This window comes from Cucumis sativus, chromosome 5, assembly GCF_000004075.3.
Source record: "Cucumis sativus cultivar 9930 chromosome 5, Cucumber_9930_V3, whole genome shotgun sequence".
Lineage (NCBI taxonomy): Eukaryota > Viridiplantae > Streptophyta > Magnoliopsida > Cucurbitales > Cucurbitaceae > Cucumis > Cucumis sativus.
Window position 1 is genome coordinate 1,907,131 of NC_026659.2, and position 22,479 is coordinate 1,929,609.

The 22,479-nt window shown below is 34.3% G+C and overlaps 3 protein-coding genes, 1 long non-coding RNA gene and 1 other non-coding gene across 6 annotated transcripts; 2 read left to right on the forward strand and 3 right to left on the reverse strand.

Annotated features, from left to right (window-relative positions):
* Positions 1-292: 292 nt before the first annotated feature.
* LOC116403997 lies at positions 293-2,810 on the reverse strand. Its single transcript, XR_004216937.1, has 2 exons — positions 2,512-2,810; positions 293-617 (listed from the first exon to the last, which is right to left on the reverse strand). It is a non-coding gene; the product is annotated as an uncharacterized LOC116403997 (long non-coding RNA).
* Positions 959-3,852, forward strand: LOC101222718. The gene is made up of 5 exons (XR_004216936.1): positions 959-1,214; positions 2,617-2,661; positions 2,810-2,897; positions 3,259-3,340; positions 3,445-3,852. It is a non-coding gene; the product is annotated as a remorin 1.4 (transcript).
* A 182-nt stretch (positions 3,853-4,034) lies between these two features.
* On the reverse strand, positions 4,035-8,618 carry LOC101222956 (tetraspanin-10). The gene is made up of 11 exons (XM_004143876.3): positions 8,205-8,618; positions 6,592-6,704; positions 6,446-6,500; positions 6,308-6,363; positions 5,508-5,555; positions 5,246-5,294; positions 5,084-5,167; positions 4,921-4,988; positions 4,571-4,696; positions 4,402-4,477; positions 4,035-4,322 (listed from the first exon to the last, which is right to left on the reverse strand). Exons 1-11 carry the CDS (start codon positions 8,256-8,258, stop codon positions 4,257-4,259), a joined length of 795 nt encoding a protein of 264 aa, XP_004143924.1. The 5' UTR covers positions 8,259-8,618; the 3' UTR covers positions 4,035-4,256.
* A 1,754-nt stretch (positions 8,619-10,372) lies between these two features.
* On the reverse strand, positions 10,373-16,538 carry LOC101217667. 2 transcript variants are annotated; one of them, XM_011656462.2, is made up of 14 exons: positions 16,099-16,537; positions 14,683-15,403; positions 14,422-14,557; positions 14,222-14,339; positions 14,040-14,138; positions 13,647-13,943; positions 13,466-13,573; positions 12,996-13,067; positions 12,687-12,773; positions 12,315-12,386; positions 12,145-12,234; positions 11,532-11,639; positions 11,250-11,318; positions 10,373-10,781 (listed from the first exon to the last, which is right to left on the reverse strand). In XM_011656462.2, the coding sequence occupies exons 1-14, from the start codon at positions 16,312-16,314 to the stop codon at positions 10,707-10,709; spliced, it is 2,268 nt and encodes a 755-aa protein (XP_011654764.1). In that variant the 5' UTR covers positions 16,315-16,537; the 3' UTR covers positions 10,373-10,706. The 2 variants fall into 2 exon arrangements, 1 of the variants encoding a protein (XP_011654764.1); XR_004216651.1 differs by lacking the exons at positions 10,373-10,781; positions 11,250-11,318 and having other exon boundaries at positions 11,576-11,639; positions 12,145-12,230; positions 16,099-16,538.
* A 265-nt stretch (positions 16,539-16,803) lies between these two features.
* On the forward strand, positions 16,804-21,710 carry LOC101217912 (probable DEAD-box ATP-dependent RNA helicase 48). The gene is made up of 10 exons (XM_004143939.3): positions 16,804-17,949; positions 18,036-18,142; positions 18,845-18,900; positions 18,981-19,205; positions 19,383-19,589; positions 19,683-19,769; positions 19,912-20,007; positions 20,111-20,326; positions 20,612-20,794; positions 21,057-21,710. The coding sequence occupies exons 1-10, from the start codon at positions 16,916-16,918 to the stop codon at positions 21,285-21,287; spliced, it is 2,442 nt and encodes an 813-aa protein (XP_004143987.1). The 5' UTR covers positions 16,804-16,915; the 3' UTR covers positions 21,288-21,710.
* The last annotated feature ends 769 nt before the right edge of the window (positions 21,711-22,479 follow it).

The window sequence follows — 22,479 nt, forward strand, 5'->3', positions numbered from 1 at the left end:
AACTATAATTGTAAATAAATAGACCATTCACCACAATTGAGGGAGAAAATAATATCAAACAATGGGTAACTTTACAATGGGCTAACTTCATTATTTTTTTAAAACTTGGCCAATGTTATTGCAAAGTTTAGATTTTAATTAAGAAAATCTAATAATTTCTTTCATAATTATACCTTTGACTAATATATTATAGTACTTCATGCGACCATAAAATTTAAGGGATTTTGTGGGCATTTTTTGAAAATATTATTAACCATTTTATTCTCAAAGGTTGGTTGGAAGTACTTTTCACTTTTTTTTTTTTTTTTTATACATTTTCTATTTTATTTCGTTCTTATTTTCCCATTAATAAAGGACTAGGAAAATAAAACTTAAAATCATATAAATCCTTAAACAACTATTCAAATCCCTACACAAAATAACCATTCCCATACATTCTCTTTTGTTTCTTGCATTCTTTCATATAGCCAAGAGAGGGGGAGTTGCCACCTTTGGACCCAACTCTTCATTGGGCTCAACCTCGAAGTCCCCAAGTCGAGGATTCTAGTTGACCCAACTTTCTTTTCGACCATGACTTCTAAAGCCAACGAGCTCATCTCGATCTTATGTAAACATATCTTCAAATCCAAAAACCATGTGTGAAAGGTCTAATAAAATCATCACATAATCAAATCTCAAAAGACAAGTGAAGGAAACCTATGCATGCCAACCTCTTCTACGAACATATCATTATAGCTTCAAACGAAATGACTCGAGACGAACTACATGCACATGTACACGTTTGTATCAACCTAAAATATGTTTCTTTGCCATGAATATTTGAATTAAATTCCAATGGTTACAAATATATATATATATATATAATTGCACCAAAAGAAAAGAAAAAATAATGGAAGGATTATGAAAAAGTAAGTAAGTATAATTTTATGAGGACCCAACTACCCATAAAAAGGAACTTTTCAATGTTCACTCTCTCCAACAACTTCCTGCAGAAACAAAAGAGAGAAATTTACAGAAAAAAAGGGTTTCCATTCTTCTGTCTTTCTTTCTTTCTCCTTCTTTCTTCTTCTTCTTCTTCTTCTTCTTTACCAAATTCAGTTTGACAAAGACAGACATTGTGGCTAAGCTCAAGGAATACGTTATGGCTGCCGATGACTCTGAACCTGACCAACCACCCCCTCAAAACGACGTCGCTCCCATTTCTCTTCCTCACAGTACTATACTTTTACTTTCCCTCTCCTCTCCTGTCTTTTCTTTCTGTTTTTCCCGGAAAGTTTTTCTTTTTCTTGGGAAAATCTTTACTTTCCCGGAAATATAGTTTGCAAGTTAATGTACTTAGACTTCTTATTTAATTTTACGTTTTATAATAGAATTCATAATGTATGAATTTCCCATTGTTTATAAAAACGGACAAAAACATTCATCGTTTTACATATTCTTTACCTCCACTATTTTTCATTCACAAATAATCAACTCTCTTTTTTTCTTCTTCTTGTGATTAAGTACATTTTATTTTATTTCAATTAAGTCATGTTTATATCACAAATTTTCTTTAATTCTTAATTTTATTTTATTTTCATACAAATTGACAACATTAAAAGTATAATATTTGATAATACCCTATAGATATTAATTTTTCTATATTTAAAAATATTATTATTTTTGTTTGTTTCCATGTGAAAGAAGCAAAATAATAAAGTTCATCTTTAAGTTTGAATTGTTTTTACATAATTTTCACAAATATACAAACCAATAATGTCTTTTTTACTTAAAAAGCATTATTCACAATTAAATGTTAACACAAAAAAAAATTGTTTAAAAACATTTCCCAAACAATGTTTCATCTGAAATTTGAATTATTGAATGAAATTATTCAATTATTCAATTGCATCAAAATGTAAGAATTAATTATTAGAAAAAAGAAGAAGAAAAAAGCAGTTTTTGATTGTACTGTTAATACACTGCCATGAGTAATCAGAATCAGCTTTTTCTATATTTACAGCTTTATTGCCTTTTCTCTCTCCCTCAAATTTATTAGGCTTTAAATAATTATTTGAGCAAATTGTAAAATAATAAACATAAATTGTAACTTTCTTATAAGTTTGAAGTTAAAAGTTTTTTGTTTTTGCAATTTACTCTTTTTTTATCTTTTGTCGAGACTTGTTTTATTTTAGTTTGAGTTTTATTTATTTATTTATTTATTTATTTATAAGCATGTAACTAATAATGAAGATTTTATTAAGATTTATTAAAATTGTATGATTTGAATTTAGATAATTAAAATTATAGGGATTTTTTTTTGGTTTTGTTTATGAAAGGTGTGATTGATGACATGATGCATCAATTTTCAAATTTCCTAAGAGAATGAATTTGGAAAGAAAGTAATTTGAATTGATTTGTTTTCCCTTTATTTGTTGGGGACTTGTTTGGAAACAAACATGCAACAGTCATGAAAGCAATAATAATGGCAATAACATTTAGAAAGAAATAAAGAAACAAACTTTATTTTACCATTTCGTTCTTACAAAATCACTTTGTTTTCTTTGGTTCATGTGATCTTTTCTTCTTATTATTGGCTCATTTCTTCTCTGACAAAGACAAAATATAAAATGACAGAGATTTCAGATTCTTCTGAGAAAATTGATGCTGCAAAGGACAGAGGTAAGAGAGTAAAAAAAAACACCGTTCTCTTTTGATTTTCTTGTCAATCTAAACCTATAGAAGTGTATGGTAAAAGTAGAAAGGAAAACAAAGAAATTTTGATGAAATGAAGTTGAGGATACTGTTTCATGAGATTAGTTTTTCTCAGATATTGCATTGGCTCGGGTCGAATGGGAGAAGAAGATGGCATTGATAAAGGCATGGGAGGAGAGTGAAAAGATCAAAGCAGAGAACAAGTAAAATACAGAATTTTTCTCTATTGTTGAGTGTTTAGTTATTTATTTTTGTACCCTTGAATTTTTGTATTTGTTTCAAAAATACTCATGTACTTTTAAAAGTTAACGTTTTATCATTGGAGAAGAAGTTGTCTAGATTCTGAACGAAAGTGGCGTATGCTATGGTGTAGTAGGTGATGTAGAACGAAAATATGAACAACCACAGATCTAAGTTTTAGTTTTGAAAAATATGAAGAATTTATATTTCAATGGTAGTTTTAAAACGTTTATGAAAGTTGAGGGTATATTGAAGCTTTTGAAAGTAAAGAGTTAGGAAACAAAAGATTGAGTTCTTTTTAACATGTTTGAAATGTTTGGACAGGGCATACAAAAGGCTTTCTGCAGTTGAATCTTGGGAGAATACCAGAAAGGCTTCCATAGAAGCGCAACTGATGAAGATAGAGGTAAATTGGCTTTTGATCATGTATAGTTTAATAATTCTCACTGATTATAGACTTAGATTTCTCGATCCACGTTTCAAAGCGTTTTGGTTTTTGTGAAATGACAGGAAAAAATGGAGAAGAAGAAAGCAGAGTATGCTGAGCAAATGAAGAACAAAATCGTTGGAATTCACAAGGAAGGTGAAGAGAAGAAGCAACCATTGAAGCAGAACGAAAAGAACATTGCCTCAAGGTTGAGGAAACGGCAGAAAAATATCGTACTTCAGGGTTCATACCAAAGACTCTACTCAAATGCTTCAGTGGTTGAAATGCTGAGGGGTTATAAAAACAGATTCCTATCTCAGATTTGTACTTTGATTTTAGTCTTTGTTTGGTATTATATTGAATTAGGAGATGAACACTTTAGTGTTCTTTTTTATGTATAAAGATTGTATCAGTTTGCTGTATTTTACCCAATGATCACTTATGTCATATGCACTGATTCAGTTAAAAATGGTAGTGTTAATCATTCTGGAGATTGGTTCAAAGAATCCAGTTTTGCTTGAAATAGGTTCTTTTCTTGCGTCGGATAGCAAGTCGAAACGATATATCATTTACCATTCGATAAAAGAGGGGGATTATACAGCAACTAAATGAGGTTCTGGAAAAGTTTTCACGGTCAAGAATCAAGTCAGCATTCTGTGTAGGCAAATAATGGTTCATGGTCGAAATACAGTTCGATACCGGAATGAATAGTAATCACTGTACTAGCAAAAGAACAAGCTTTTTACATACAAACATGGCTGGCTGCATATATTACACAAACTGAATGAGTTTTGCTAAAAAAAATTCTACTTCCAACAGTTATCACTTACACAGCACAAGACAACTATGGTCCGATTCGATATTTAAGCAGTAGACCAAGCGCAACCGGTATTCACTAACCTTTAGATCGATTTCTAGCAGCTTTTCGCCTAGCGCAGCATCCGACTAAGTAGATTATCAGCTGTAAATACAAGTAAGAGATAAGAAATAAATGGTGGAAGATGAAACGAAAATGGAACCCTAGCTGAAAAGTGACTTACCAAGACAACAAATAGAATGACGTTGAAGATAGCAACCAATCGCCATTCAGTTTTCATGTACTGTGCGACTCCGGCCCTGAATGATCAAACAATCAAATAATGATGAAAATTTTCACAGGGACTGCATCAGTGAATAGAGAATGGAAGAATAAGGTTATTAGTTATTTACTTGCACGAATCACAATCGTAACACTTGACCGCCTTGGAATTCTTGTATACTTTGCAATCATGGTTTGAATTGACAGGATGAAAGCTCAAGTCATAGTATGATGCATTAACAGCTGGATAACCACATCTGTTATTTGAATCACGAGGTCAAAAAGAACAAGAATTCATATTCACTTCTCAAATATCGTCGAAACAAAGTCGAGAGTTCACATGTCAATGTCATAAATCGCAAAAAGATTGTGGAGAATAAAAGATTATGGCATTATGGAAAAGACAAGGATTTGGTTTCTTCTTTTGTTTGTTTCAGTTTAAACATAGCAAAAAAACTATGAACTTGGAAGTTACACCTACTCGGATGGGGGTCTACAACAACCCGCTTCCATGGGCGTCAGCTTTGCCAATTTGTACTGCTTGAGAGTCTGAAATTGTAAAAAAAAAATGGCTTCATGAGAAAGTGATGATAAAAATAATCAAATAGTCTGTTGTTCTAATGGACCGAGCTTAAAACAAGGACCTTGTATCTTTTTGAAAGGTTATTGCAATCCTCGGATTTGACTAGACAGCTTTTCAGACGCATCCAATTTTCAGTATTGTTAAGCTGTAACAGGAAAGCCAAAATCAGGATAATTGATAATCTCTCTCTTTCTCTCTTAGTAACAGGTAAAATTGTACTCACCTGTTTTAGAAACCACGTACTATAGTCTTGTAGTTGATACTCCTTATACCTCATCAAATGGGAAGAGAAGGGGAAAATATATCAGTCCATAGAAATGCCAGCTTATCAATGCACAAGCATCAAAATCTGATAATCATGGGTTTAGGTTATTCTTATAAGCACAGATAGAAGATGAACCGTTTTCGCTCTTTCAGATTAAGTATCATCAAAACAAAATCACTTAACAAGCACCTTTCTTTGAATGAATTAAATATATCCTCACCTCAAGCCAGCAACATCATGTCCCGATCCATTATTTGTAACAATAAACCTAAAATAAATTTGAATAATTATGTTAGGTTCAAGAAAAGTACTACAATACAAATTACATACCAACTATGAAGCCAGCAAAGCCAGATTAAAAAGCATTCTCAAAGAGGAAGTGTACGAGTCATGTATTGTTGCTAGCTAAAAGATGCCAACAACCATAGATGTCCACTTTGATACTTCCTTTTATATCTTGAAGGGGATCATGCGAAGATAATAAAAAGAAAAAGTAGTGTGGGCGAAAAATACATAGATAAGTGTACACAGATGAAAACAAATCCATGGTTAAGTATAATGTAATTATCATCTCATGGTGTTTTATTATAATTAGAGGATGTGATTCTGGCCTCTGCTCACATGGCTTAAAAGAAATCCAAGACATGTTCATACGAATCATGAATCCACTGCTTAAGGTATAAGAAGCTACTTTTGAAGACCTGTAACGAAAACTTTTCTGAACCACCTACTTTACCATAAAGCTACAAAATCAAATCACAAAGTCTAGACTACAACAGCATTCTTTGAATCATCTAGCATGAAAGATCCATCAACAACTAATGAGGAGTGAACTTAAAGGGGGGGGGGGGAAAGAAATTATTGTGGCCATCATGCTGGTTCCTACTTTTACTCATCTCAATTTTATATAGAAGTATATTGTCTTGCTTATATGCATTTTTGTTTGGTGTTTGGTGGATTTCTTAACCGTGCATTATCATAGATTTGATAATTGAAATGCCTTAAGAAACATATACTCACGCCAACACTGTAAACACGAGAATCCCCACCAACGTAATGCACAACATGATCAGATACTATGTGCAGAAGGTCAAGGTCAAGCGAAATTTGGGAAGATTAACATCAACTGTTCAGATAAATTTTCATTTAAAAGGATACAATCCACAGCAATATCGAATTGTTCTTAAGGGCACCCAAGAAACCAACTATGGACCTGGATCAAAAACATTGATAACAACAATATTGGGTGAGTGAATCAGATTATACTCTATCAGATTATATTCCTAAAATGATAGAGAACTTACACCACAAAGATGAATCCACCAAGTCCCATGACAGGAAGAGTGAGAGATTTTCGACAACCGTCGTGGTGGGTGCCCATCCATATCCCAAATATTATAACAAGAATAGCCAGAAACTGAAACATGTGGATACACAGTGATTCAAGAGCCCATTAATCTAGTTAAAGGCTTAGTAAAACTGATGCTTATAGCCCTGCTCCAACAACTCATTCCCATGGTTATTTTAAGCCATCTTTAGGCCTATTTGTTTATAGAATCAACAACTTTTATTGAAGAAAAAAAGAAAAGAAAGAATACAAGCGCTTACAAAAAAGAAAAAAAAACATTAGAGAGAGAATTTCCGGCCAAGTAAGATGTTACCTACAAAATAATTTAATAACTTTGATACTAAAGCCCAAGGTTCTCATGGAATCTCATCAAGAACCAAACCTCACTAGAGTCCCTATCCACACCTTTGAACACTCTATAGTTACTCGCCCTCGAAACATCTTACAACAGAACACACACCCCATAGGCTGCAAGCAACGAACTTTCTTTCTTGAAGGCATATGAAGGAGGAAGTCCTCGATCATTGCACAAACATCCCTCTGGTCAGCTACCTCAAAAACAAACTCTAGTAAGAAACAGCTCCACACAACCCCAAAGAAGGTGATCTGGGTCTTCGCTGTAGTTTTTGTTTCTTATTTATGATAAGAGTAGGAAGGTGAAGATTGTTCGTAAATTTCATAGATGCATCTTTTTTGTAATTTTTTCCCTTTCTTGATTAATGAAAATAAAAAACATCTTTATACCCTTGAGCTTACGAAGAGGTCTCATCTTCTTTCGCTTTAAAGCTAGATAAATTATTAGGTATGCACAAATAAACTCAAAAGAATTACAGCTCCTTTTTCATTGATTTATCAAATGTACTAAGACAACTATCTTTCATTTCCTAGGGACTGAACTATAAAGTATCAATCTTGAAACCATAAGGGATAGTGTAATACATTCTCCAATGAGAACTAGATCGATTGATTCCAAACTATCTAAAACAGGAACGAAGAATTAGCTAACGTAAGACTCCATTAAAGAACTATTTAGTATTTAGTTTTTGAAAATTGTTGTCTTTTCTCACCATTTCTTTACAGTAGTTTTTATCTTTACTACGAAAACATTTAATTTCACAGACAAATCCATAAACAAAAACAACTTTTTAAACTACTTTCATTTTGAAATTATGACTGAAGAGTAGACCAACAACCAAAGATATTCATAGATAGAAGTAGTGTTTCTAAGCTTAATTTTCAAGAACTAAAAACCAAATGCCATTTGATCCAATGTCAAAGACAACCCAACAAGAACCTCAAAAAGAAAAACAATGAAACTCATCGAACATATGAAAATTTTCCAAGAACCAGTGGAGGCAAACCCCATCAAGCATACAAGAAACCTCATCAAACACACTGGCGAAACATAAACAGAACCATTTACACGACACTAAAACAAAATCCAAAGACATAGGAGCAAAAAAAGAAAGAAAGAAAAAGAAAAAACAGAACAGAACAAATATCCAAAAAAGCAATGTAACATAAAAACATCATCTTACAGAGAAAAAAAACAATAGGAATCAAACATACCATGGTGAGAAAATTGATCCACCTTATGATAAATATGCTAGTTCCCATTCCCATTTTGCTCCTCTTCTCTTTTACCTCCTTATCCCCAATGCCACAGCCAGAAACAGAGGGAAATATATCAAGGGGGAGGGGGGTAAACAAGGGCAAAAAGAAATTACGGGTATGAGAGTTTGAGAAGAGAAGTGTAAAAGGGAAGAATGGAGTTTCTTCAGGGGTTAGCCATGGAAGTGGCACTTGCACTGCAAGCAAAGAGAACGGCTAGGCTAAGGAGGTGGGGTGAAGTGGGGATAATGCAGGAAGGGCAAGGGCATTTACGTCAAAGGAAAAAAAAAGTATCACATGGCTCCATGAATGAACCCTGAAGTTTTCCAGCAGACAGACAGAACACTATCCGACAATACACTCAAAAAACTGAAAACTGTAATTAAGGAGTTAAATCTATGCCAAGTTTGATTACTAATGTAGTTAATCTTAGTCTTTGTTGTTGATTGACCAATGTTTTCGCCTATAAAACAGCATTCAAGGTGGACCCTTGTCTCTTTTGTGCATCTTTTCTCTTTAATTACTTTAATCAAATCTCTTTATTTCCCATCTGGGTTCCTTTTTTTCTTTCCCAAAATTTGACCTTTTTAGATTTTTTCTTTCTTCTTTATCTTTCTAAGTCAGCACATTGCCATACTCAAAAAAAGTTAGAATCTTTATCACTTCTCTGTAACAAAATGTTCCTTTGTTTCTTCTTCATCTTTTATGCTTTCAGTTTGAGATGGATTTTAGAGTTGAAACTATTTCGTTAGTAAAAACTTTTTTCCTCCAGTTTCATACAACTAATGATTTTCAATTAGTTTATCAATCTTTAGGGGTAAAAAAATGGATAAAATTACTAATATAGTTAATAATAAAAACTAAATTGTTACAAAATGGTAAAGTGCAATTATACTAAAGTTAATGTCTAAAAATTGTTACTTCCATAAAAGTTCAACGATTAGAAGTATTTTTTAACCAAACTATTATATTAAAGTTGAATCGAAAGTATGTATGATTAGATAGTCTAGTTCATTAACTTTTAAAAAAATGTCTCAATTTTTTTAGTGAAACATTTACAATAATACGGTAGATCAAACATCTACATTTAAAGGATAGAATATATACCGATATCAATTGTTACTAAATAAGCTTTCATTTTGCTCTAAACTTTCAATTAAATACTTAGTTAACCATTCTATTCAACTTTTTTTTGTTTGATAAAGTTAAAAAGAGAACACTTTTTTATTTTTCGAAACTTTCATTAAAATTAACTGTAGTCCTTGATTAATTTTTAATCAACCAATAAAATAAAGTTCTTCAAATCTAACACAATTCTTTCAAAAGTGTTACAAAAATCTAAATTACAAATACTAAATCAGTGTAAATCAAATATTAAAGTCTATATTACTAAGAAACTAAAAATATTAAAACCGAATTGTTATAAGTTGATGTTGAAAGACCAAATGTCATGAAAAGTTCTTTTACCAAAGAGTAATGCTTAACCAAAGTGATAGCATTGGAGATGGATATGAAATGATGTGTGAGGTTTCAGAATTGAATCACTCATTAATAAAACTTGGGAACGTATCATAAGAACCATGTGAAAGAGATCATATCTTACCTTTGTGATAATTATTTATACCAATCATCTAGAAAAATGGAATCATGTCACCTCACATTTCATATCAAATTTCAATAATGTTTTTTTAATCAAAATTCAACATTTTATCATTATATATTTAGCCACACTATGTATGAAAATAGAATTAAGATGATTAAGCTTTGGCAAAGAACTCTAATGTATTTATAACATTTGTCACTTAGTATTTTTCTAACTACTCATCACATCACATCATATATGATAAGAACCTATTCCTATTAGGATTTCATCTTGGTTCGTAAACACATCCTAAGTATAAATTTATAATTTTTACTTTAGCAACGAAACGAATGAGAAAAAATCCCTAAAACTTAGGTAAATCTTTCAAATGTAATTAATATTTTCACCAATACAGATTATGAAGCCCTCAGATGTGGAACCAGTGTCACTAAAGATACATCCATTCTTTTCACACTACAGAGACCAAAGTTCAACCATAAAGCATTTGCATCTGATCTTTTCAAAGGGATGTCTCACAAAAAGCGAAGATAATGTCTTGAATAGTTCCATTGCATTATCATAACTACACAATGAAAAAGATGTTGAATTTCTATTGAATGAAGAAAAATATCATGATGTGGTTTGATTTTAATAAACAGTAGCCAAGTTATTTCAACTTCCCACAAGAAAATTGGGCAATAAAGAAGAAGAAAAAAAAAAGGATAGGCTTTTCTTCTCACTATTAAACAAATTGAAGGAGAACTATTTTTTCTATTCTTCTATTCATTAGATCAGTTCTAATATTGCTTGCTGTCATATGTACCTTTCACAATCAATTTTTCCTTCAAAGCACAAGCTTCAGAAACTCAAGAAACTGGCTACTCTACTCTGTTGGTGCAAGTTAAGATGACTGATTTCATTGTTTCTTTATCCAAAGATGTCTCTACCATCAGCTGCAAAATATAATATCCAGATTTCAAATATCATTCTTGATTGCATACAAAATAAAATCACAAGATTACAAAGTTTATCGGTGAGGTGGTTAGGTCAGATGGCCCCTAAAATTGTAGAAGTATACGTCTTTTCGAAGTAGAGTTGTTGAATCTGTTTACTATCGGAAGATTAGAGAAGAAAAATGTTTTCAATTAACATAGGAAGTGTTTGGATAATGAGTCAAGCTTTTGTAATCTATGGTTAAGGAGTCAACTTATGCTTAGTTTACCAGGCTACATTTTGTTGATCTTGTAAGCTCCACGAACCTATGCTGTATGAACTTAAAACTTATAAAATCCGCAGACCAGTGTATAAATCCAGAGTTCTATAAGCTATTCCTTTGTACAATTGACTTTCAATCCCAAGCTTCATCAGAATTTTAGAGACCTTTTGGCAATGTAAAAAGAGTAAGGTTTCTGAATATTTACCTCTTGTACTTTGTTTCCAGATCGAGCAAGTAATTTGTACTGATTTTCATACATAGAAGCCATATATACCTGCATCAAGTGGAGAGTTAAATGGAAAATGATTTGTCACTTAGCTATGCACAATACCATATAAACAAAAGGAACTAGATAATACTCATTCACCACATATACTATATATGGCATGAAAGCTCGGAATAAGATGGGAAGAATTTCCCTTTTCATTTAGGTTTCAAATGTTAATCCTCGTGATCAACAAAGAAAGGAAAAAGGTTGCCATTTCACCTGAAAGGTTGGAGCCAAACCAGGGCTAAGGAAAAAACGCCCTTTGGATACAGCCTCAATACCTTCAATATTTTGCAGTTCCTTAACGAGAGATTCTACATCAGCCCACTACAAAATAGAAATTTTAATGAAAAACCATTGAAAGAGTTCTAAAAGAATTCAAATGGGAGATGATTGCCATGTTCAGTTAAATCAGCTATGTTTCATCCAATCCACTGCATGCACATTATCAATCAAAGAAACAAATGCTATGAAGCAAAATTTATTTCCGAGTGAGCACAAGTTTCATGAAGATTCTTTGGCTTTCCAGATTTTATTAGAGAAGATGGAACCGACATGCTCCCTTGATGGTTGATTGGGAAGATAAATAACTCAAGTAGTGGGTGGGTTGATGTTCATTCTAGCACTGGCAGGCTTCACGCGTGGGTAAGAATGTTCGAGTTGTTTGAGCTAAATATGGTTAGATGGAGACATTTCTTAAAATTCTTCTCACATATGGTAAAAGAACTAGGCATAAAAGGTGATTGTTAGTTCTGATGATAAAATTCAACATGCGATCATATATAAATTACGTCCATCAAATTTATAATTTTAACTAACAATTCATAAACACCTCGGTATCTATTTCGGTTGAATCTAATCTTCCATCCATGGGATCATGATCACCAACCACAGACTCCAATGCTTCAGCTAGCGGGTCTGGCTGCATAAAGAAAACACGGTTTATACACACAAGATTTGCTAAAACTTTATGGAGATGTTTAATTTATAAAAATATCTTACTGTAATCTGCTTCAACGATAAGAATATGCGTTCCAGTGAAAAATCCAACTGATGAACTTTTGCCTCAACAACCTACAAAAGAAAGATATGGAAACAGAATTAGACTTTAACCAAAAAGGAAAAAAGGAAAAAAAATTAAAATTTGAAATATGAGCTTCACATGGGAGAGTTCCCCAATCAATCTCTTCAACACGGTACGATCATGATCTTATCACAATATCGTCACATGGAACAAACTACACATTTCCTTGCCATATGATCTTGTTAGATGATCTTTTAATGAAATTAATCATGATAGTAGTCAAATTTTCTGAAAGCCTTATGGTGATGAAATAGAAATTAGCATATTTAGCAAAGAATGATGGAAAATACCTGACCAATTTTAAAATATGATGCAGGGTTCAAATTAACATCCCAGGAAATCTCTGTCTGATGAATCAAAGCAGGCACTCCTTCGATCTATAGCGACGTGGTTGAGGAAAAAATCTCAAAATTTTAGAAGACATACATAAACATTAATACAAGTAAATATGTCTAAAATAACAACTTGAAACAAAGAATGTTCGTTCCCAATCAGAAAATGAACCACCTATTCCTTTATAAACTATAATTTCAAAAGTATGCACCATATCATGCTATCATACTATTTTAGTGAAGAAAACAAAAAGCTTTTCTACTTACCTCGACAAAGATACCAAAATAAGCAATCTTCTTAATGCAGCATTTGACAACGTCACCTACTTGCAGCGTCGTCTGGAAAAGCAATTAAATGAGTGCAAATTTTCTTTAAATAAGAGCACCACAAAGATTAAACATTTTATAGAAAACAAGAAATTTCTTCACTGCAGAATGTAAAAGGGCTTTGTGCCTCAAAACAAAAGCAACAAAGAAGATAGACTCAGAGAATAAGGAAAAAGGAAGCCTAAACCCAGACTTAAATTAAGTTGGTAGTACAAAGTTTTATTTTGGTTTATGCCCTAAATGAGCAGAAATTTAAGTTGGTGGCAAGAAATTTCAACTGCATAATTAAGGAATGTTGTAATGTATCAAAAGAGCAGTGCTCATCTTTATGCCTTTGTAGTAAAAAATACTTCTAAGCAAATCCCAACAATATCAGCAAAACTATCTTGAATGAGATGCTAGTAGCTAACCATTAAACTTCTTTTTTTCTTGACCAAGTCGTCCCTCTCTTTTGGCCTTATGGAAAATATAAGCTTCCTCGATTTTCTGTTGGCCAACACCACATTTACTTTGATTTTCTGCAAGTTATACAGTCTATCAGTACCCTAACATGAATAGTTGGATTTTCTGAAATGAGTGAGGCTTCTATACCTGGCCAACAAATGATGACAAGAATTTGATTTTCTCTTGATTGTAAATTTGGAGAAGATCCTCCAATTTCATATCAGGTGTAAGTTCTCCCCCATCTTTTACATCAATTTCTGAATCCGGCCTAGTACTGGCAAAGGCCTGGCTTCCACCATCACTACTTCCAATAGTTCCTAAGTTTTGCTTGTATATTGATGGATCCAAGCCTTTCTGTCTTAGCCATGACTCAAAAGCTAAGAACTTCCACTTCGCAGCAAGATTACGATATGGAATAAATCCTACTAGGGAACCAAATGATACCTTCACGAATCAAAGCAAGAGAGAAGTAACACCAAAAAAATGTTAACTTCAAATGCAAGTAGGAGAAAGTACATGTACTGACCATAATATACTTACAACAAAACCTCGAGTACTCGAGCTTATTACTTCCACATCAGCTCTATCTCCTGACTTAGCCAGATCCTCTGCTTTTGTCCAGTCAGCAAGTTCGTGCTCCTGCAAATTTATCAAGTACCTGGGACTTACAGTCTAGTGGTTGAAATAAATAGTTAAGTAAACAGTAGTATGCACAGCCTGACCTCCAAAGCAGGGATAGCAGAGAAGTTCTCTGTCTCAAAAGCACCATTGACGTCTGTTTCAGGGGTGGATGTCTCTTCTCTATTGAGTTTTGGAGTTTCTTTAGAAGAATGATCTACTCTGTTCACAGTGCCATTCAACCAAGTTTATTTGGTTGCAAAAAGAAACAGAATATTACAGATCATAAGAGTGCAATAGCTACCTTCTTGGTTTACCCAATAAGGTAGCTTTTTTGGACGCTTCTATTGTTAAATCCAAAATATCACTGAATGATTCGCTCAGAGCTGCTGGGTTCTCAACATAATCTATATCACTTGGCTCATGTAGCTGCTGCAATCCTTCAGATGACCAAATACAAAATTGCATTTTCATAGTTTTAACACACACACACACACACAAACGTTTAACTTGAAATAAAGGGTTAGAGAAAAGAAAACATCTTTAACTTGCTATAGAGTATTACCTATGGCAGAATAATCAATATCTTTCCCATTTTCATTTGTTGATGAGCCTACTTCAGTTTCTTCAGACACGCCCGACATCACATTTAAAGGCCTTTTTAAGATGTACAAGTCATCAATGCCGTTTTTCTCTTTAACATCAACCATATCACTTTCACTTTCAAGTCTTGTTTCGTCACCTCCTATTTCTGGCTTTTTAGAAAGAGTAAAATCATCAATTCGGTCACTTGTTGGTTCCTTACTGGCCCAATTTTCAATATTCTCAACATTATCAACATACCCATCACCAGAGAGCTTTTCCTCATCAATAACTTCATTTGAAGTCATTGGTTCTGGCTTCCTCAACAATGTCATATCACTATATTTCTCCTTTGTCGATACATTGCTCATTTTCAACGATAAATTTGGCTTCATCCTTATCCGCGACGGCTTATCTTCAACATCATCCTCATTATAAGTAGTCGGTTTTCTCAAAATAACATTGGGAACCCTACCCTTAGGACTAACTGGTACCTTTCCAACAGCTTGACTTGGTTTCTTTATATCTGGTCCAGGTGGCTTATTGGCAGCCTTTAACTTCATTTCCTTCTTTAGCTGAGGTCTGACCAAATTCAAACCATCAAGAGAAAGTTCCTCTACCTCATTAGACTTACCCTTCTTTTGGTAAAACGATTTTTCAACTTCAAGATAAGAAGCATCCGGATTCATTTTTTTGCTCATTATCTGAATTATCAACACACACCAAAAATTTTAGACAAGAGTAGTAAGAATTCACCATCACAAATTATACATACACAAAACCATAATTTCAAGCCATGTGCATAAGTATGTTGTAACAAGCTGCTAAAACATTAAACGGTTCATCTTGCGAGCGAGATCGTAGCCAAATGGGCTTGTTTAATACGGGGGGTTTGAAGCCATGTGTGTGTGAACATTTTTCTTTTCTTCCTGGACATGGACATATAGAAATAAGAATCTCCTTAATCTTTAATTCATATTTTTAACACTCACCTCGCTTGTCAACTTATAAACTAGTATAAAACCCAACAAACCAGAATAATGCAATCACCGATGGGCCAAAAGGCTTAATAAACTTGACAAGTGAAAATCAATATTAATTGAGGAGAAAATGGAGTTTGAACACTAGACTTCCTCGATCACAAGCTGTTAAATCACCCATTGATAAAAGCCACTTAAGATCACGAGTGAGAGTAAATTTAATATTATATAATCTAACAATCAATATTAACAGAACGAAAAATAGCATTACATGAGTTCAAACACAAAACCTTTTGTGACAGTTAAAATTAAAATTATCGTATAACCGACAAGCTTAAGCAAATGGATTAAGCCCACTACTTATGATTCAATTTAGAATCTAGAAACCACTCTACAGAAATAAAAGAGACGCAAGAGACCTTAGCCAATGTTAATTTGGGGTCTTCCCCAATCAAGCGGCCAAATTTGAGCTCCATTTGGTCCCAACGGTCGAGTTCAGCCTCTTCTTTGGAAGAAAGAACCGAAAACTTACTGGGTCTGCCATTAAAACACAAATTTCTAACAGCTCTTCTTCTGGGTCGCAATAAATCAATGGGAGTGAAGAAGGAAGAGGCCGTTAAAGCTCGACCGTCCATTTCTTGGAAAGAAAATTGTAGTGACAGTCAGAGTTGTTTGACAGTGATCGTTGTCATAAAACTCAATGTAACTGAAGTGGGGAGAGATTGAATTTCGAAGATTGAGTGTAGGAGATTGAGCTATGGAGCATTTCTGAAACCGTGGGAGTATGAAGAAGACGATAGAAGGTGCTGAAGTTTGGGACCGTGGCGTTTATCCGCCAGAAATAAAATAAAAATAAAAGTTGAATTAGAAATGCAAAAATAAATTGGTAATGAAAGCCTCCGTGATTTTAAATTATTATTATTTGTTACTAATACAACATCATATATTCTTATGATTATTTGTTATAGTTAGCTATGGACATTGCATAATTATCGAGAGAATTTAAATACAACTTCTTAATTGATTTCTTGTCCAAGGATGGGCTAGGCTTGGTCTTGGGCTTGGGCCTGGACTTGTATTGATTTGGCCCAAAGTACATTAAGACGCAAAATTACAATTCTTCTGAGCTAAAACTTCTGCGATCGTCTTCTTTCTTCAGCCTTCTCTCGTTAAACCCTAAACCCCACACTCCCTCACCTCCTTCCGCTTAAATATTATTTATTTATCGCCGGAATAATGACCTCGTCGGTTCTTCTAGACCGGCATCGGACCTTTTCCAGTCTTTTATGTAAGCTCATCTTCTCGCGGTCTATGGGTGGTGGTCCTCGGACCTTCCCCGGTGGTCTTAACAAGTGGCAATGGAAGCGAATGCACGAGAAAAGAGCTAAAGAGAAGGAGAAGAGGCTTCTTGAACAGGAGAAGCAGCTCTACCAGGCTCGAATTCGTTCCGATATACGCTCCAAGCTTGTTGGTGCTCATGAAACTTCGAAGAATAATTCGGACCCTTCTACCAGTTACTCCCCAAAGAGCCCCAGCGAGCATATTAATGACTTAGCTAACAGGTTCATGAAACAGGGAGCGATTGATTTGTGGAATGAAGATGACGGTCCATTGAAGACACCGCTACCAAGGCCGGCGGCATTGAACGAAGGATCGAGACGGATTGCATCAAATGTTCGGAGTGGTTCGATTAGATCGCCCATTGATGTCAAGCGATTGTTAGCGGAGAACCATGATGGGTTCGTAGGGTCTCATTACATGGGATTGAATGGCGATAATGTGAAGGGTAGGAGCTATTCTGTGCAAAGTCGAAGGAGCTTCCGAAGGAATGAGAGTTCATCGAGTGACGATGACATGGATTATAACTCAGGTGTCGATTCAATAAAACCTTTTGCGAATAAATTAGCACGTAGCCCTGATAGAAATGCGAAATCAAGAAATCTTAACGGTATTAGCAATGACAGGAAGGCTGTACCACAGAGGAAGATGAAATTTTGGAGAAATGGGAGTTTGAGCAGCGACGATGATTCTGAAGAGGAGTTTGGTAATGTGGATAAGGATTTGAGAAGTTGGAAAGGTTTGAAAACTGGGAGTAGTGCTTCCTTGGGGAAGTGTGATGTAAGAATGAAGAAGAGGGTACCTCTAAAACCGTTTGATGAAGAAAGTGATTTTGCTGAGCAAGTTGAGTTGCTTAGATATGAACTCAGCAAGAAGTCTGCAGCTGAGGAAGAAGGTGAGAAGAGAGAGGAGATAATTTTCACTGAGAAAAGGTATTCGTGTCGGTTTCCCGCATTATTGGGAATCAATTTTTTGTGAATAAATGCACTCAGGTGATTTTGTATTTTGTTTTGACCAGATTTGACGAGTGTGGCATATCGCCGCTGACAGTCAAAGCACTTTCTTTTTCTGGATATGTTCGAATGACTCGAGTACAGGAGGCTACTCTATCTCTTTGCCTTGAAGGTATGAGATCCATCTACGTTTTATCTTTTCATCACTAATTCTTTTGGAACTGGAAATTTAGAAATTGATATACAAATCGAAGTTTGGGTAAAGCTTCTGGCGTTTTTTTTTCAACCACCCAACCCTGTTTCATTCGCATTCTTTTTCATTGTGGAAGTACCACGGTCGTGTTTCTGCTTACTTGTTTTGTTGGATATGGATATCGATGCGTGTTATAATTTGATATCCCAAGCAAAATATAATTCTATCCTTGGGTATTTTCGAAAGCCCATTGCTTTCTCATTTCTCCATATCTTTTTGGGAGAAAAAATAATAAAGAAAAATTTCGTTCCCCTCCACATTATTGTTGCCTTTTCAATTTAAAACGAAAACCGTAGACCCAGTAGATCTGACCTAAAGTATGGTAAAAATTGAACACCTCTCAAAGCTAAATCTTTTAGATGCCATGGTACGTGTATATTGGTAAGTGTGTGGCTAGTTAATATGCACATCGACTAACTCGAAAGACACACTTTAACGTTGATTGTCAAGTAAACTTTTAGAATTTTGCATCTTGTATGGGCGGTCATTGTGATTTGAAGTCTTCCTTCCAATTCCCATTAATTTTTGCTTCCAATGGCCATGAGGCTAACCCATGTTGGATCTAAAGCTTCCTGGTCGTCATTTAAAATAAAAGAAAAATCATGGTTTTGATAATTGCAGGGAAGGACACCTTGGTCAAGTCAAAAACTGGTAGTGGAAAGAGCGTTGCTTTTCTGGTACATTCCTAATTCTTCTTAAAACTCAATGTTTAGTGTAGTAGGTATTTTGTTTCAATTTTTCTATTAAACATAAACAGCTTCCTGCCATTGAAGCAGTTCTGAAGGCTGCATGTAGCAGCAGTAATCAAAGGGTGCCTCCAATTTTTGTTCTGATTCTCTGCCCCACCAGGGAACTTGCTTGTCAAATTGCTGCAGAAGCAAATGTTCTGCTGAAGTACCATGATGGTATAGGAGTGCAAACGCTAGTCGGAGGCACTCGATTTAAAGATGATCAAAAACGACTAGAATCATTTCCCAGCCAGGTTTTACTCCCATGCCATGCAGTTAAAGATGTTGATTTTTGTAGTTCTTTTTCTTGGCTAATGGCTATTAGAAAAAGGAGATAGAGAGGAAAAGGGTCTTTTCTCTTTCCGGTCTTTGATAAACACTTTTGTGACTGTAATATACGTTTATTCTTCTCATTTCCCTTCCCTTTACAGATTATAGTTGCTACTCCTGGTAGATTGCTGGACCATGTTGAGAATAGGTCTGGCCTATCTCTGCGACTGATGGGGCTAAAAATGCTTATACTTGATGAAGCTGATCACTTATTGGACTTGGGATTTCGGAAGGACATTGAGAAAATTGTTGACTGTTTGCCCCGCCAAAGGCAGTCCCTATTGTTCTCTGCAACCATTCCAAGGGAGGTAAGTCCATTTTCTCTTCTTTACAAGTTTGGGAAGAAGTCATCTTTATTTTAAAACTCTCCATAAAGCTTGGTTGTGATTATGGAATTGCAGGTTCGTCGAATATCTCAGCTAGTTTTGAAAAGGGAACATGTTTTTGTTAATAATGTGGGAATTGGTTGTGTAGAAACGCCTGTTCAGGTAAACAAGATAATGTCAGTTGAAACTTCCTTTCTTTAAGCTTTTCTTTCCTTTCCTTTTTTGGAAAGTAAGAAAAATCAAGGGTTTCTTTCTACATTAAGAATGGTGAAGGACTAAAAAGTTTCATTTTTCCCATATGCAGGTCAAGCAGTCGTGTCTAATAGCACCACATGGATCTCATTTTCAAATTGTATGCCATCTCTTGAAGGAACATATCTCGTGCACTCCTGATTACAAGGTTGATTGAATAGTTCTTGCCTTCGCTCTTCTCCATCTTATTTTGTGACATGTTTGTATTGAACTACTTGTAGAGGGTAGACTGACCTCTTACTTTCACTCAGGTTATAGTTTTCTGTACAACAGGGATGGTAACATCACTTCTCCATGTGCTTTTCCGAGAAATGAAAATGAACGTCAGAGAGATGCACTCCAGGAAGCCTCAACTTTATCGAACCCGTATCTCTGATGAATTCAAACAGTCAAGACAACTCATTCTTGTTACATCAGATGTTTCAGCTCGTGGTATGAATTACCCCGATGTTACCTTGGTCTTACAGGTACAAATGCAAATGAAGTAATGTTGATAAATTATTTTGGTTTTCTTACTTGAATGGATTAGTTTTGCTTGCTTCTGGCATTAATCAAGTGCCACTTCGAAAGTTCCTAACAACCATATGCCATATGATATGATGGCTTGTGACAAATTTTGAACTAAATTGTTTTCTATTAGGGTTTATTCCATCATTCCTACAAAAGGAGTATTAATTGCCTTAATGAAGCTTTTTTTCGTAGTTATTTCCACCAAATGCTCATTATTTTGCAATTATTATGGAAATATACAGTTGGGCATACCATCTGACAGGGAGCAATATATACATCGTCTTGGAAGAACAGGACGTGAAGGCAAAGAAGGTCAAGGCATCTTGTTGATTGCACCATGGGAGGAATATTTCCTTGAGGAATTAAAAGATCTGCCTCTTGAAAGACGCCGTCTGCCCCAGTTGGACTCAGGATTAAAGCTAAAGGTTGCAATGAATTTCTATTGTTGTCTTAGCTTTGGTAGATATTAAAAAGTTTAAACAGTAGGTGAAATGAAAATTCATTGTCTTTGGAAGAGAAGAAGAGGACATTCAAGTTTTAGAAACCAATATTGAAATGTAAAATGAAGCCTTATATGCACAGTGTTGGAACTATAGAAGACTAAAAGCTTAACTAATTGAGTTTGCCATGAACGCAAACTCGTTCACGTTTGTGTGCGATATGTGATGTGAATGTTTGTTCTTGCAGGTAGAGGAATCGATGGCAAAGATCGATACCTCCATCAAAGAAGGTGCATATCATGCATGGCTAGGTTATTACAACTCAATCAGGGGAATTGGAAGGGATAAAACCACTCTGGTTGAGCTTGGAAAACAATTTTCGGAGTCAATTGGCCTGCAAAATCCACCCGCTCTTTTCCGAAAGACAGCTCTAAAGATGGGCCTGAAAGATATACCCGGCATAAGAGTTCGGAAGTAGTTTTCACCTGGTACGAACATCGATATCTTTTCTGTATACTACAGATAATTAGGAGAGGAATGAGAACTTGTGTTGGACACCCAAGGTACACATCTTCCACACGTGACTGCAAGATCAAAATCATCATGAATATAGAAGGCTTGCCCGAAGATGTGCAGGTTCGTTTTCTTAATTATCGACATGGTTCAAGTATTTTTTTTCCGCTTAATTATTATTTTAAACAAATGCTGCTGAGAAGTTAGAACTGATGATTAGTTTGTCATTGTGTTCCTTTCTAAAGTTTAAGTGGAAGCTCTAATGTAAATCACTACAATTTAATCCAATTGCTGCTTTCTGTATATTACACATACTGTGTACTTCAAACCTTTTGGTATTACTTGCTGATAAGTGATAGAGAAGAAAAATAATTCTTTATGGTCTTAATTTATTTCGAAATGGAACTTAAAAATTCATTTTATAGATAGAGAAGAAAAACAATTCTTTTTCACTCTTGTTAGATCAATTATTGGTTAAGATAGACTAATTAATAAATCATTTAAGATTAACAACTCTTGAATGCATAATCTCTAGTCAAAATAGGTCACTTGTTTGTTATTTTAGTTGGTAAAGAGATCAATCTCTACAATTCTACAACTTTGATGATAATTCTATTCCATGGAATCAACTAGAAAACGAATGAATATACTTAACTAGAAAATGAATGTATATACTCATGTATGTTATTAGTAGTGTAAGGCTCCACTAATAATTTATCACCATTACTCGATTTTGAGCCTTAACTATCCCAAAAAATGATTGACATGCCAAGTGTGATTATGGCAAAAGAAAATTTAATATGGGGTATGTATTTACTCTCTAAATTTCTCATTCAAATCACTCATTTTGCTTTCATATTCAATTCAAATATCAATGTGTTTAGTTGTAATTAAGATGCTCAAGACCACCTCTTTTTGGATTGTTGTGGCCCTCAATTATTGGAACAAATAAACACAACTTATTCTATATATATATATATCTATATAATTCCTATCCTATACTATCAAATATGACAAAAGGGTATATTTGACATTTTCAACTTCTTACTTTCATTATATTTTAACTTATCCAATATTTGATTGGAAAAATAAACAAGAATTATCCACTATGCTTATGTAATCCTATATCATTTTGTTAATACATTCTAATAGGGTTT